Source organism: Merops nubicus, unplaced genomic scaffold (genome assembly GCF_000691845.1).
Source record: "Merops nubicus isolate BGI_N331 unplaced genomic scaffold, ASM69184v1 scaffold39950, whole genome shotgun sequence".
In the NCBI taxonomy this organism is placed as follows: domain Eukaryota; kingdom Metazoa; phylum Chordata; class Aves; order Coraciiformes; family Meropidae; genus Merops; species Merops nubicus.
In genome coordinates, this window is record NW_008582912.1 from 127 (window position 1) to 16,010 (window position 15,884).

Consider the following 15,884-nt stretch of genomic DNA (forward strand, 5'->3'; position numbering starts at 1 on the left):
TGTTGTTACGGTGGGTCAGAAGGTGGCATGTTTTGGAGTCCCTAGGACCTGGAGCTCATGCACTGAAGTGATTTACTACAGCTTAATGAGATTGTGCAGGAATTATCTAATTCACGTGCGCTTTGAATACAGGGCAAATGTGGGGGAACTTAAGTTACAGTAACTTAATCATTTGTCTAAGTGCTGAGAACATTTGAAGGCAGCCATGATCTCCAGCTTGAAATCAAGGTCCTGGTTCCTTCTGTGCACTGATGATCATGTGGGGTCCCTTCCAGCCTGAGCCATTCTATGTACGGTCACTCTTTGTGTTCTGGATGCATTTTTCCACTTATGTTTTCAGTGCAGTTTTCTTCTAGTTGATTGGGGTTTTTTTTTTTCCCCACTTGGCTTCATCTTAACTTTTGAATCCCAAACATTTTGGTGAGTTGTCCTGCAAGTTACTGTTCTTTTTGGGAATGCCAAGAGACTGCCTTCTCATAATGGAAAGTTCAGATGTGTAACTTCAATGTTTCATGAAATATTTAAAAATTTTACATTAATGCACACTGTTGGTTTCTGTGAACTCAGGTGACCGGGTCATAGACGTAGGGTCAGAATGGAGAACTTTCAGCAATGACAAAGCAACAAAAGATCCATCTCGAGTCGGCGATACTCAGAATCCTTTGTTGAGTGATGGCGACTTGAGTACAATGATTGGCAAGGTAACACTAAAAATATTAAATTTTACTAAGTTTCAGTGTCAATTGCATGTTTGTATGTCTGTAAGCAATCTGTTCAGAGAAGGTATTTACAAAGAGACTGCTAAACTGAACTGCTACATTTCAATGGTGTGTAAAGCGTGGCTCTTTCCTGGGGTTAGCAGGAAAGGGCTGACCTCCTCCCCAAAAGAAAAATCTGCAGTGCTTTGGGGGGGTTGCTTGCCACTCTTTGGTATGCTGCTATACACAGAAAAGCTGATGTTGCAATCTTTAAAGAAACACTGACATATCCTGTTTACTTGAGATGATTCTGAAATAACAGATACTTAGTTTTGAGGTCTCAATAGCTAGTACTGCCTAACTTAAACTATAATTTTTTGTAATAAAATCTGTATCAGATTAATATTGGAGAACCGTTGATGTACTTGCGTATTGTACATGTTCTTCTAGTTAATGTTAAAGCATTACCTGTAGAGTTCTTTCTGGTGTGAGTGCTCCAGAAGAAAGCATTCAGTGTAAATTTGAGTTGAAAATCAGTGGTGCGGCTGTATCCTCCTGTTTCCCCTGAGAGAGCAAGCAAGATCAATCACTCAAATGCACCCCCTTTAATAACGTAGTGACCCAGGTAAGTTTTCGTCACTGTACTTTGTGTTACATTTTTTTTTGCTGCAAGATCCAAATTGATTTTATGGGTTTCTTGAATGTTTCATGAAAAGTGATCTGGTGGTTGATAACTATTAATAATGTGTTGCTGCTTTGTGTGTTGCAGTATGTGCACACCAGGATTTCTCGGTTAAGTTTTTTTTCTGGTGATGTTGCCAGGATGCAGAAGTGGAAATACCTAAATATGTATAGATATGTATAGGGAAGCATGCACCATACTTCTCAAGCAAGAGTCCTTCAAAGGAAGGAGGTTGATTAGTGAACATTGATATGGGCAGTAAATCTTTCACCACTGGTGGAAAAGGATCTTTCTAGTCAAAGAATTGTCCAAGTAGATGCTTGTGTTTTGGACAACTCCAAGCACTGTTTCCTACCAGATTTTAGGATGCTTTATGGTGGCTTATTGGAATCCATTCAGGCAAAAAAAATCTGCACTACTTCATTAATGAAGTTGGCATTGTTAAGTAGCTCAGTGAAGCAGAGCTGTAGAAGTCACTGGAGTTTTAATGGCATCTGCAGGGGTCCAGAAGTATTGTAGTTCTCAGGGTTTGGATTTCTGTCACCAGTTTGGTCAGCTATGATAAAGAAACACACTTTTGTAGACAGATGGAGAAATGGACTGTTCGTGAGAGGTCCACACTGTTGTGTTGGTTTGGGAGTGTGTAAGGACAGGATTTGTTTCTGGCAGGTCAGTTGCATTCAGTAGGTAGGATGACTTGCTGAGGTCTTCTAGAACCTGCATGTTGGAAAAGACAAAAGATACTTCAGCTAAGGATAGAATTTGTATCTGGGTGAACAGTGACTTGTACTGTTAACCATCTTCTCTCTGGAGGTTTAGGTCCTCAATTAGAATAAGAGGGGTAGCAGCCTCAGTGGGAGAACTAAAGACAAAGAAATGTCTGTGAAAAGTTTGGTTTTCAATGAAAACTAAAGATTTTCAGAGGTGGACATTCATCTAATAGAAGTTCTGCTGTTAACCAGAACATCCCAGAATAGATATGTCAGTCTGTTGCAGCTGAGTGCCATTCAGGGAAGACGAGATGTGGGCATGTCAGTGAGGCATGGTGTAACCTGTGAAACGTTGAGCCCAAGTACTGGGACTGCCAGGATCATGTTGGAGAAAGTAGAGGCAGTCTGTCCTGCTGTGGGTATTTTATTTGCCTGAGGGGGAATGGCAGAAGAGACACAGTTTTCTATAGGAAGTAAGGAGTCTCTTTCACAAACCAGGATGTGTTCTGTACAAGAGTTTCTGTGTTTGCCTTGCCAGTGTGCAGGGGCTCTGGGATGTCAGATGTGAACTCATGCGTCAGGAGTTGCATTTTTTTGCAACAGCTGGTAAGGAAAAGAATGGCTTATATCAGAAGATGCTAAAGGAATTTCCTATTGGTGCAGAAAGGGTGTGAATTTTGCAGCAAAAATAACTAAACCAGGGAAGTAGCACATTTCTCAAAGCAGTCCTTTGATGGCATAAGGACTGACCCTGGTATGCACAAGGGTGAAACTGGTGTAGTCATGAGGAAGATAAGTAGTACCTGACAGACGGCAGAACAGCCTTCATGAATTCCAGAGAATGAAGCAGGGTAGGATTGTATTTTGTCAGTTAACAATTCTTAGAATGGCCTGGAGTGGACACCAGATTTGTGCGCTAGAGATGTCTTTTACCTTTCACATGGGACAGGGAACCAGAGGTACTCCTTTCTCCTTGAGGTAGAGCTGCAGATAATAGAATCTTTAAAACAAAAAACACCTTCTTGTCCCCCTTTCTAGCCCTCCTCTTTTGGACTTTCTTTGTGAAAGTCCAAAATTATCCATTGATAATTCTCATGACATATATTAGAGATTGGCTGTGAATTCCTGGGAATGTAGGTGGCAGTGGAGTCCCGGCCATTTGCCAGTTACAGCAGTAAAGTTCTGGTGACTGGCTGTTGCCTTGAAATAGTAAAGGAAGGCGGGGGGGGCAGTTCTGCTTCATGGCACAGTTTGTCACTCTTATAGGAGGTGCTGCTTCAGGACCCTTCTGCTGGGAGCATGTGGTCTGTATCTGCTAGCAGCAAGAGAGGCTTCTTCATCCCTGTGAACAGATTAGTTGCTAATTGGTTTTAGTACTTAAGGGACCCATCTGTCTGAGGCAGAAACAGCCTGCATTGGAAGAAAGATTAATTTGTCTGTGAAGAGGAGGATGGATAGCATAGATGGCTGTGGTGGAGGTGGTTTGTATTCTTCAGGCAGATCTTTAGGATATTGGCACAGAACTGTTTCTCTCTGCAGGTAGGTACTGTGTACTGCAGTTGATCTGGTGACAGTGCAAATCAGTGGGAGATGTGGTGAAGGCTGGCATTAGTTGTGACTTGATTGCCAGAATATTACAGTTATTTCTATATCCTTATGTAAAATTCAAGAAAAAATTACTGAAGAAGCACTTTCTAGATTTGCATTGACATAAAGAACTCATTTCTATGACTAAAAGAAACACGAGTTTTGCTGCTGATCTTGGGGGGGAAAAAAGGTACAAAAGGGTACAAAGCTATTGGCTGCTAGCACACTAAACCTAGCTTGTGCTCAGCCCCTTCAGAGATTACCACTGTTTATGGGCTGTTTTCTCACTCGAGCTATCTTTGAGGTTTTCAGGATTGTATCCATAAGATTTCTTCTCTGAAAGCCAGACAGGTGGAACTCCTGACTTTAGCAAGGATCTTTCTCGCTGAAATGGGAAAGAGATGAGTAGATGTCTCAAAGGCCACAACAGTAAACCACACAATTCTTAAAAGTCCATCTGATTTCAGTTAAGACTGCATGGCTTCTGTTTTTTCCATGGATGGAAAAGGACTCTTAACACGGTTGTCAGGGGCTGAAGCCAGCGAAGCGTTGTCCTTCAGCTGAAAGCTCCAGAAGGAAAGTAAATGCTGCATTTAAAGAGCAAATGCAGGGAGAATTGCTGTGGTTCATTTAAGCAGTTGAGATGGAAGAGTATTTTCCAACTCTTATACTTGGGAGCTGTATATTGATTATGGCTCTTGGAGAGTGCTCATACCAGCAGAGTAAAATCCTTTGGCTAACATTACTTCCCTATAGCTGCACTGGTGGTTTCAACGCACATAAGCAAATTTTGGAAGGAAAAGGTAACCATAAGCACCAGCAAGAAAGTAAAAAAATGAGAAGTTAAGGAGAAACACTTAAGAAAAAGAATTCTTTTAGGTCCTATATAGTGGACCAGGGGAAATCCCTGTGGTGAAGGGGAAATACTTGATGCCTCCAGGACAGAGCTGCTTTTGCTGGTAAAGGACTATGGACATGAAGCCTGGTTAGACAATGACTGGGGACTTGCAGTCAGGTTGTCTGTAGTCACTTTTCTGGCATCTGCAGGATTTTGAGGACATGCAGTTCCTGTAAGCATTTGTGCATGGTGCTAGTCTAGTTGTCCATGATGCACAGGAATGTTGTAATGCATTGCAGGGAGCAGGAGTGTGAGTGATGGCCAGAAAGGAGCCTTTTGACCTGAGCCTTTTGTGTGTTTTGGGCCAAGGGAAGCTATTCTGGCATAAAACCTTATTAAGACCTTCTGAAAGGAAGGTCTAATGTTGCAGGTATGTTTGTAATGTCCTTTGTGGCCTGAAGTTTGTTGTGCTTGATTCTTGTTCTTTGTTTACCTTTAAACATTACTGAGAACTTCTGGGTAGCTGGAAACGTTCATCCAGTCAAGGAGGTAGGATTGCCTTTGGAGCAGTCCTCCTCTGTGTTGGTGCCAGGATCATTTCTGGGTTCATCTGAAAGGGTGTTTGAAGGAGTAGGAAGAAACCCAAGAACTATCTTGGAATCTAGTACCTGTCATGGACGGTCTGTTCAAGGGGCTAGGGAAACTTGTGAGGGAGGGTTCTGTGCTGGAGTCCTCGCTCTTCGCAGGGGTGTCAGAGTGTGTGTGCGCCAGAGGTGTGGGTCTCAGCAGAGGCATCCACCGAACTAGTTCAGAAATGGGGCCTACCTGGAGTCCTTAAGGGTAGGGAAGTGAAACAGGAGAAGTGAACAGTCAAGGGTGAGCATTATTAGTGCCAGCCAAAGAACATGTATTGAATGTAGATGTGTGCCAGGCAGAGATTATAGAATTAGAAGCTGTTTTAAAATAGAAGACTGATTCCCAAGGACATGGATCAGGAAAGGAGAACTGAATGCTGGGCAGGTAAGAGGAATAAGGCGGTGCTGGAGTGTGATCTGCCCTTTGCTCACTGTACCCTGGCCCCCCACTTTCAGCAATGTGTCAGGATGCCCAGGTGGTACAGTCTTTAATTTATGAACTCTGTTTGCAAGTGCTGGATGGGAACAGCCAGGTTAGCAGCCAGTCATAGATGAAGGTCTGCTGTATGCTTACTGTTTTTAGCAAAACAGAGCAGCTTAGTAACCTGTGTCTGCAGTGGCCACCATGTCAGGATGTTTAAATGCCCAAATCTATCTACAGTGTTGCAGGTGTTCCCTGCCCAGCTAAATTGTTAGAAGGTGTCAGCCAAGGAGTAAATGCTCGCTGGTGCAGGGAATCCAGGTTTCCACTCGTAACATGGAATTATTGCGAAGAAGTGCCTTCTATTTGAGGGAACTCGTGGCCCAACATGCTGTGACAGCAAACTTACAAGTAGACAATATAAATTACAGACATTGCTCTTCTCAGCATACAGGCCCTGTTGTTGTCATCAGCTATGACTAATCTGACATGGCTTTATTTGCTAAAGACGTGTTTCAGACTGATGGATAATTGAAGACTTTAAACATTTTAGGCTCTCTTAGTTGGGCAAAATTGATTGCCTGTTTAACAGAGGTATGCAATTTGCACTATCAGTTTTAAATAAAAAAAAAAAGGCATGTTGGAAGCTTGTTTTGAAGTTGCCAGGCTCTTACTTGTAAGACCTCAGACTTTTCTTTTGAGAGGTCTGTGGCTTTCCTGTAAAGGCAGAATATGTGGATATTTATATTTTGCCACAATTAAGGCTTGTAACTGCTAGCAGGCACAGTATCAAATTGGTTTTGAATAGGTCATTGGTTTGGATATTCTCTTTGCCCATGCTTTCATTTTCATATTTGAGTTACTGTTGTAACAACTGGTCTCCCGTTGGCCATAAAATGTTATTGTTCTGACTCACCAGTCTGTCACAGTGCAGATGCAGCCCAAATGACACATGGGTTGCATAAAAACCTAGTCTTGGACCTCAGCATCTCTGGCAGGAGTATTGAAATGCACACTTGTATATATTATTCATTTTATACTTTAAATTATTGTTACATTAGGAAAAAAAAATCCTTGTGTAATCTTGGAAATTAGTTCATGATTTGAGGCTTGTGCAGGGTGTAGAACCTGGTGTTTGGAACAGCACTCGATTGTATGATTGCCTTCAGTCATGCTTATTCACTCAGCTGTTTGAACTGGGCACCTTGAATTAAGATACCAGAAGCTATAAGATGTTTGCTCTTGAAAGGAGGAGAAAGTTGTTTGTGTTTTATTGACAATAAAAATTTTTCTTTTCAGGGCACGGGTGCAGCAAGTTTTGACGAATTTGGGAATTCCAAGTACCAGAATCGCAGAACCATGAGCAGCTCTGATCGTGCGATGATGAATGCTTTCAAAGAAATCACAAACATGGCAGACAGAATCAACCTCCCTAGAAATATAGTTGTAAGTTCATGTCTCCCTTCCTTAAATTGTTCTGGCATTGACTTAGTTAGCATAATATAATGAGCGCATGAATTTTTGATACAGCTGCTAATTAAATGGCCTAGAGTTAATTAAATTTAGTCTTCTTGCTTTGAAGGATCGAACAAATAATTTATTCAAGCAAGTGTATGAGCAAAAGAGCCTGAAGGGGAGGAGTAATGATGCTATTGCTTCTGCTTGTCTCTACATAGCCTGCAGGCAAGAGGGTGTTCCAAGAACATTTAAAGGTAAGTTTTCGGTGATACAGATTCAGTTTTGCTATGAAGTAAAGGTCTAGCTACTGTCCCTGTAGGGGGTTGGTTTTCTCAATCGTGGACTTGGCCGAATTGGTTGTTCTCAGCTCCAGCTTGCCTTTAGTGGGGAGGGTAGCAGGGAGTCTGGAAATTTGTTGTATTTTTGAAGTGAGTAGGCTCTCAGGCATGGGATTTTTGGTCATAATCATGAAAAAACGTCAGCATTCAAAGGCCATTCTGAGGGTGGGTGAAACTTAAAAGCTATTGCTTTGGTCAGAGGATGATGGGGACTGCTGTAACTAAATTTGAACCAATAGTTCTGCAGTACATAACATGCAACTTTTCCCTGACAGGCGTACAATTTTTTTTGGCATTGAGTACCAAGTTTCCTTTACTAAGCAAGCTGTGGCAATTAGCTCCTTACTAAAAATGTGCACTGACTTGAAATGATCTGGAAGTTTCACAAATGTACAAAGCTTATTTAATGACAGTGACCTTAATGATATTGGCCTTCATTGTGGGTCTTGATATACTGAGAATCAAATTTAATTATTTTGGGGGAGCAAGTGCTACCAAGCCTGAAATTTAATTTTTACTCTTTGTTCAGAAATATGTGCGGTGTCCAGGATTTCAAAGAAGGAAATAGGCCGGTGTTTTAAACTTATTTTGAAAGCTCTTGAAACCAGTGTTGATCTGATTACAACTGGAGACTTCATGTCAAGATTCTGTTCCAATCTGGGTCTTCCCAAACAAGTACAAATGGCAGCCACACACATTGCCCGTAAAGCTGTGGAATTAGATTTGGTTCCTGGGAGAAGCCCTATTTCTGTAGCAGCTGCAGCTATTTACATGGCATCACAAGCTTCTGCAGAGAAAAGGACACAGAAAGGTAAAATTTAGCTATTTTTTATTCTTCCTTATTTCTTGCTGCTTGGAAGAGAAATCAGTGTTACTGTCAAATGTGGATGAGGTCTGTGTGACTAGTGGTAAACCACTGTTCTAATTGCGTACAGCACAGACTGCACCAGGACCTCCTGCTCCCCAAAATGAAGACTGAGTAATTGCCTATGCTCAGTGCAAACCGAGTTCACTTTGTTCTGGCACTAGGAGTTGGACTAGTGCATTCACATGAGCATGATTTGAACCATCCATACGAATATTTGCATGTGTATGTTCTGCTCTGAAACAGACCAAATACAAACTTTGGGGCAGTTATGGGTGGTGTTATGGCTTAAGATCATGTTGAGTCGTTAATTGCTCTGGTAGCCAAGGAATCCACCTCAACATGAGGAAAGACTTCTTTCCTGTGAGCACTGGAGCAGACTGCCCAGAGAGGTTGTGGAGTCTCTTTGGAGAGATTCCAAACCTGCATGGATGTGTTCCTGTGTAACCTGACCTAGGCAAACCTGCCTTGGCAGCAGGGTTGGACTAGATGACCTCCAGAGGTCACTTCCACTCCCTTACCATTCCCACTACTGTTCTGAAATCAGCTAAATTAGTACATGTTCCTTGACTTCTTGCAAGCCTGTGATAAAGACTGAGAGTGGTGGGATGGTATACTTGGCCACAGATCAACTTTGGCGTTACTGTCTTCTGGTAGGGTGGCCCTTAGGAAGCCAGTAAAGAATTCAAAGCTGTTCTTAGGCTTCAGGGCAGCATAGATCAGCCTCTGGGGCTCAGAACAAGGCCTGCCTGGGTGCAGCACAAGGGGAAGGAGGGAATCGAAGACTAGTGTTTAGAACTTGGTGTGACAAATGGATCCTAGAGCTGGCAGCTGGCTGTGGAAGCTCTGTTGATGCGGATGTTAAAAATCTAGCGATTTCTTAGCAGGGAGCTACTTTTAGGTAAAGAATAACTATCTGCCAGGTTGTGGTGCTTCTGCATTAATTACTGCTTGTTCTGTCTCTGAAGTTTTCATTGTGCTGGGAGTTCCCTGGGCACGTGAGTGTTCCAGAGCCCAAACTGTAGGGTGCCCTCATCCTTGCTCCCCTTGAGCTGTTGGATTCTGTCTCTTAAGAGTGATGGTTAAAACAAAATACATGCCAGCCCTGGACACAGACATGACTCCATACCCCTTCAGTGTCCTCACACAGTGCTGAAGGCTTTCATGCAGTTCATGTTTTAAATTCCAAATCTGATTAAATCTTTAAATTTTAAGTTTCTGTGCATCTCAAACAAGTACTGTCATCACTTGTTAAACAGTGCTCTGTGCCTCTGAGTTATTCTCCATGTGTTTTAAGATAAAACTGTTTCATATGTAGCTGAAGGTATTGCCTTTTGTCTGTGCTAAGTTTTTTTGCTGGTTTTGCTTATACTTAATTGAAGTGCAAAAATGAAGATCCCGATGTTGATGACGATTTATTAGAATATTGGTGAGTACATGTAGATTTTGCAGTAGACATTTCTAATGACTTTAGCACTCTTGGCCCTCTGCCAACATGAAACTGACGGTATTCCAGGACTGGTAGGGTAAGTTGAATTATGGCACATGAGAAGACAGATGTCTGGGTGCGAAACGTTGGTTGTGATGGTTAATGGTTATTTTTACCAGGTTTTTGGGAGAGTTATGAATTAAGCTAAGTGTATAGCACTTCTCAATAAATTGTGCTTGATTGTTTCTTCTGTAGAAATGACAAAAGTGAAAACTAATCACTTCTCTGCTTTTTGTTTTAGAAATTGGTGATATTGCTGGTGTGGCTGATGTAACGATCAGACAGTCGTACAGGTTGATCTACCCTCGAGCTCCAGATCTCTTCCCAGCAGACTTCAAGTTTGATACCCCAGTAGACAAACTACCACAGCTGTGAAATTGCAGAGGTTACTTTTAATTTGTTAAGCCCTGAAACTCCGCAACAACAACCTTCTTTTTTTTTTTTTTTTTTTTTTTTTTTGCCTATAATAAAGGATGTACAAAGTGTTAATATTGAGTTTTCATGTTGTGGAACTGGAGGATATGGAGGTGGAGTATAGCTGCTGGAACACAGCACACATTCCAAGGGTAAACAAGCTCATTGTGTGGCATTTTGTATGTATATATTAGTGGAAGTAAATATTTAATGACTGTTGCAACAAACTTAATTTCATATTGTTGTACTTATTTAGATTTCTTTTGTAGGGATCTAGTAAGATGTATTTTGGAAAATTTAAAATATTATGTAATTCTCAAATAAACTGTTTTCCAAAAACACTTAACCATCTTGTGAAATATAACTGCAATTTGACACTCATGTGCTGTTCTGCATGCTGAGAACTGGCATACAGGCCAGAGGATGGTGGAGGCAGCTCACAGACTTGGTCACACGGCTGCTTAAACGTTCGCTGTCTTGACAATTCTTAATCTCTAGTGTGACTTCAGTGTCTTTAGTTAGCTGTACGTTGGGGCGTGGGTGACTTAACATAGAATGCAAGCAGCTGCTGAAAAGTGGTTTGGATATTAGCACAACTGCTCCTGAAGATTTCCAAATGTGTTGTGAAAGGGTTGGTCACATCCTTGGCACAGTCTCCCTGATGTCTCTGCTACGCTTCTGTGAATGTGACATAAATGACAAAGCAGCTGAAAGGAAACATGAGGACTCTTTAGTTGAATTCCTGGCAACTTTGTGATGCTTCATACTATACGGAGGAAGGTAAAAAGTAGTTTTAGTAAATGTTTCTGTTGGATGTTCTACCTGCCAGTCCACCCTGCAGCCTGTCTGGCCAGTGGTTAAGCTTCTGGCACTGCTCAGTTTGACGTGAGCACTTCCTTGCTTGAAATAATGCACCAGGTGCTGAGGAGTGAAGGCCAGAAGTTGCTGAGCCCTCCCCAAACTAACAGCTTTGAAAATAAGTTGGCTCCTGACAGTGTCACCTTGTGTGGAAAGCAGCAAGTGGAGTCCACGGGGTGTTCTGGTTCCTGGGTTAATTTTGTACCACAGGCGCACGCTCACGTTCAGCACCAGCGAGAGCAGCTTGGGGGGGCAGCCTGCTGCAGGGCTGGTCCTGGGCCAGCCACAACAGCACTGATTGTCAATAGCCCTCATTGTTTTCTTCCTGGTTTAGCTTTAATCCTCTTCTGCTGGTTGAGACTATTGAAATGTGGCAGCTCAACAATTTTTTTTCCTCTGTAAACAAATAACAAAGGTGCTACAGTTCTGTTACACTGCTGAAGCTGTTGGTTGCACTTGTGAAAAATTCTGGTGCAGACATCAAAGGTGGTGTTCTTGGTAGCTTGGGGGGATTGTATTCTAATGTATTTCCTTATGGCTTGTTGCAACCTTTTCTGTTAGCTGGGCTTTCCCTGTTTTGCTCTGAGCGCCTCTGTGGGCGAAGGCGTGATGCTTTGAAGAGGCAGGGCCTGGCCTCTCCTGTGCTGTTGCAGTTTGGGAATGCAGAGGTGAAAGTTCTTTTATCAGGTGTACACTTTCCAGCATAGATCAGTATATTCAATCTTTAAATCTTTTTTTTAATCTTTAAATATTCAATATTTTAACCTGCAGGTTAAAAATGCCTGAAACTTAGATTGGCAGTAATGCTTTTACTTAAAATGCTTTCAGTTCTGCATGAGCACTTGACATGTGAGTGCTGAGTGTTCACACTTGAAATTGATCTAGCAAAAGCTGTCTGGAGTGAAATTTAAATATATCTGTGCAAAGCTCTGGAATGCAGCAGATGGAGGCAGGGGACATAGTGTCCTGGCTTGACCCTGTCTCTTCCTGCAGTTCCTGTACTGCCCTTGGTGTGAACAGGGTAGTAACCGTGCAGCCCGGAGAGGGACAACTATGAGTATGCTTGAAGGAGGCCCTGTATTCTGAAAACCAGCTACTACTGGTTAATGTGAAGCATTCCGGGAAAATAAAAAGTGTAACTCCGAATTCTTTTTTAGGTAGTTATGACCCCCTTAGTAAGGAACTTGACTTCTCTTAGCGCAGTTTCTCATTCAGAAATGAGCTCTCCTTGTTCCTAGCTGGAGCACTCCTTGGTAGTGTGGGGGACATCTGTGTGCATGGTACACCAGCAGTTCTTGGGATTGTGGGGGATAGGTGTGGGGAGGTGGAGAGAAGGTTGTTGCTGCTCTGCAGCCCATTTTAGCCCTTTACCTTTTTGTGTTACTGAAGTGAGGTGGTAGCAAAGGCTCTGTGACACAGAGAGCCTTAAGTGCAAGCAGGGAGACTGGCTACAGTTCAGGTGTTGATGGGTTTTGGGTTGTCTGCTAATGCCTGTGTCATTGCTGGTTGAGCAGCCAGCCTGGGAGAAGACATTGCTGAAGGATCCATTCCCCAGGCACACCAAAGGCAAGGGTGCAGTGTCTTCAGGCACTTCCTGTGTCAATTCAACTGCAATTTAGACTAGATATTTAAAACTATCTTCATTTGGAGCCTGCCCTATCTGGAATGATTGCTTAGTTAAGCACTGAAGTGTCTCTGGGCAATGGTCTCATGTGAAATTTTATTTTGTTCTTAAAGAGCTATAAATACACTTGGGGAAGAAAGCTTCCTTCTTCTCTGCTTGAAAGGTCACTGGAGGTTGGGTCTAAGTTTTTGGTTCTTTACAGAAATATCCTGTACTATGGGGGGTTGAGTGTTGTCTTCCCTGTCATAAAAACCTGTGAAGGGAGGATGCTGATTCAAGCTGACCAGACATCAACAGACATGATCTCTACCTGATGCCTCAGGTCTGCTCACCCAAGTAAGAGGAGGCTGCTCTCCTTCAGCCTCAGAAAGCAGGTATGCTCACCAATAGTTACTTGAGTTGTGTTTGGTGTTTTTTTTTTTTTTTTTTTTTTTTTTTAAACGAATGGAAGTACACAAAGCTATCACTAAGAAACTGGGTTTCTGTAAGTCCCCTCCTGATTGCAAGTTCTTTTCTGAAGTTACCTGTGGAGAAAACGTGACAAGTCACTTCAAGAAATAGCAAAATCACGTTTGGGACGCAATTTACAAATTACTCTATTTAAAACTTTAATTTGTGATATTAATGACTGCAAAACACTTAGAATGACATTTGTTAAAGGCACATTTAATTTTAATGCATAGTGTACCATTCTAAAATATCCTAATTTCCTTACAAAGTGCTTGAGCAGCCACATACAGATAAAGTATAGCAAAATATATTTACAATCTAGGGTTTAAAGTCTTAATCTGCCTAAAAATAGTTTAAAAACTACAGAGATAAAATTAGTGCTTTCTTTCATCTTAACTGGGTGAACATACCCTGCCCTCTAATTTTTTTAAGTGATTTACTTAGATTAAAAAAAAAAAAGATTTCTGTACAAGATGTAGTTACAAAAAGGTATTTTTGAGGATACTTTCATAAGTGTTAAGCACCCTGTTAGATGCTCATATATATATTTGGGAACCAAAAAGGGTGAGCTGACTGTACCTCAAAAGTATTGGTTTCAGCTAGATACAGGAATATAATTTGTTTCTTATCAATTAGAATCTGGAAACGATGCTGAGAAGTTGACTCACTCTACCAAACATGATTTGCAGGGCTGGCAGATGCCTTCCTTCTTCCTGTGCGAAGACCTTTTAACCTTTTTCTCAGTCCATTAAGACTCTCCCCTGCCTGACTCTGCAGGTCTGTCCAGCATCATGATTCTAAACCACCACCTCAGGGCTGCACACTCAAGTGGTTCGCATTTCTCTGAATGAAAAAAATGACAAGTCTTGAATTCATTGGAGTGCTGATTCTCACTGTCTTAACCCATGAACAGTGAACTCTTGGCTAGGGTGAACCTGTGAAATTAGATACACAATCAGCTCTGAATAGTGCCAGAGCTAAGGACCACATGGGAAATTTATTTTCCAAAAATTAACGTTTGCCCAAAGAACACCAGATGCCAAAAACAGATCCTGGTTTACAAGTACGCACAGTGTCTGGTCTTTTGTCTTCAACTTTTGAGGTACAGCTTTTAGTGTTAAGGGGTTTCTAAAATATACACAGTTTTTATCAAAAATATTTATACATTCTGTTACAACATATTGCTTTTACCCTCGGTAACTGCCAATCTAAGTTCTGGAGTTCAGTGGCCTGTGTGTTTACAAATATCTTTTTCACTCAGAGTTGGATGTCGTTCGCGTGGCCACTGTGCAAAGTTAATGAAGTGGTGTAATTAAATTACTTGCCTGGACATAATACATTACAGCTTCCAAATATACATGTTCACAGCATGTATACATTGAAAATCCTTACGTTTTCTAAAAGTGATATGATACTGTACAGCAGATACGGGATGATCTGGGTGGTTAGATGGGGGACTGGTTAACTTATCTCTCCACTGGGTGAGTGGGAAAGGCATGAGCATGAGTGCAAAGGTGGATGGGCCTGGGAAATGCAAATGCTTTGCTCCTTGCAGTTAGACTGAGCAATGTCCTTGTTACATTCTTCATATAATCATATGAAGAATAATCATTCTTCATATAATTAAATTCATATAACCAGGGTTTTAAGCCGTGCTTAAAAAGCTCAAAGGCAAAACTGTTTGGCAAGTGGCTTTGGTAAACTCTGGATTTTTCTTTGTAATGGAAGCACTTACACTGTTGTTATCTCAAAGGCAAGGTGTTTAACATTTTTCCTAATAAATACCATAGAAAATTTACAAAACAAGGCATATCTGTTCTGAATACCATTATTTTAAGAACCCAAGATGGTGTACATAGAAAGGTGTAGTTTTATAGACTGCACAAGATAACATTTAACTGAAATAATTTGCCTGCTCCAGCTAGAACCACGTTCTGTGTGTGATCTCTATCCCAAACTTCTCTTTCACTGTGGCTGAGTAGAGAGAAGTGATTACCTAGCCCAAAGTCTGCTTTCCCCACGTAAGGCAGATACTTTAAAAAGTGATGTTATCTGCTTTAAAGGAGTGAGAGCAACAGTTACAGATTCAAGTGTGCACGTGTGTGGGAAGCTTAAGACAGCCTGGGTTCACTAACTCAGCATAAGAACTCCGTAGACCTGCTTTCCAGTGCTCAGATAAAAAACAATATACAAAGAGGCCACTCTTCATGAGTGTTAAAACAGTACTTAAAAGAATCTTCATGTGATTTTAAAAAAACCAGAAGCTACAGGTGGCACAGAGAGCAATTGAAGGGTTGGTATTCTTCTGAGAGAGGCATTCTTGTGAGCCAGTCAGCTGGGGTTTCACAGTGTCTAGAAGTTAACACCAATCAGCAATGTAATCAAAATCGCTGAACATTTCCTGCTCTTCTTCTGAAAGTATCCTTGGTTCCCGAGGTGGAGTGAGGATAGGTGCTTCGGAGGTAAATTCGTCATCAAAATTACTAACATCTTCTCGTCCTCTAATGGTGGGTACAAAAGGAGGCTTCACTTTCTTAGCCAGTAAAGCATTCCAATCGATTAGCTGTAAAACAAACCAGCTGATCTTTAGTTTACTGTCTACTACTCCTTAGCATCCTTAGAAGTAATAGTAGGTTGTACTGACCCTGAAAAAGTGATGCTTTTTCACATCCTCAGCATCTTTTTCTCCAGCTCCAAGACGCCGGTCTGGATTTCTTCGTAGCAGCTGACAAAACACGCAAGATTTGAGTGTAAAAGTTCAGGGGTAGGAACTAGGGGAAGATAAGTGCTGCTGTATAAGAGCTGACACCAAGATTA

At 41.6% G+C, this 15,884-nt stretch overlaps 2 protein-coding genes across 2 annotated transcripts in view; one reads left to right on the forward strand and one right to left on the reverse strand.

Moving 5' to 3' along the window:
• Window positions 1-567: 567 nt before the first annotated feature.
• Window positions 568-10,475, forward strand: GTF2B (general transcription factor IIB; the record flags this gene model as incomplete). The annotated part of the gene is made up of 5 exons (XM_008939070.1): window positions 568-701; window positions 6,871-7,017; window positions 7,154-7,283; window positions 7,897-8,178; window positions 9,963-10,475. Coding segments are annotated over 5 exons (827 nt in total), but the record flags the coding sequence as incomplete, so codon positions are not given.
• Window positions 10,476-15,321: 4,846 nt separating this feature from the next.
• The window catches only part of PKN2 (protein kinase N2), a 29,015-nt gene continuing 28,452 nt past the window's right edge, over window positions 15,322-15,884 (reverse strand). The window contains exons 20-21 of the mRNA XM_008939059.1: window positions 15,712-15,792; window positions 15,322-15,630 (exon numbers count right to left, since the gene is read on the reverse strand). Of these exons, the coding sequence (XP_008937307.1) occupies window positions 15,427-15,630; window positions 15,712-15,792 (285 nt within the window). The 3' untranslated portion in view covers window positions 15,322-15,426. The remainder of the gene's footprint in view (window positions 15,631-15,711; window positions 15,793-15,884) is intronic.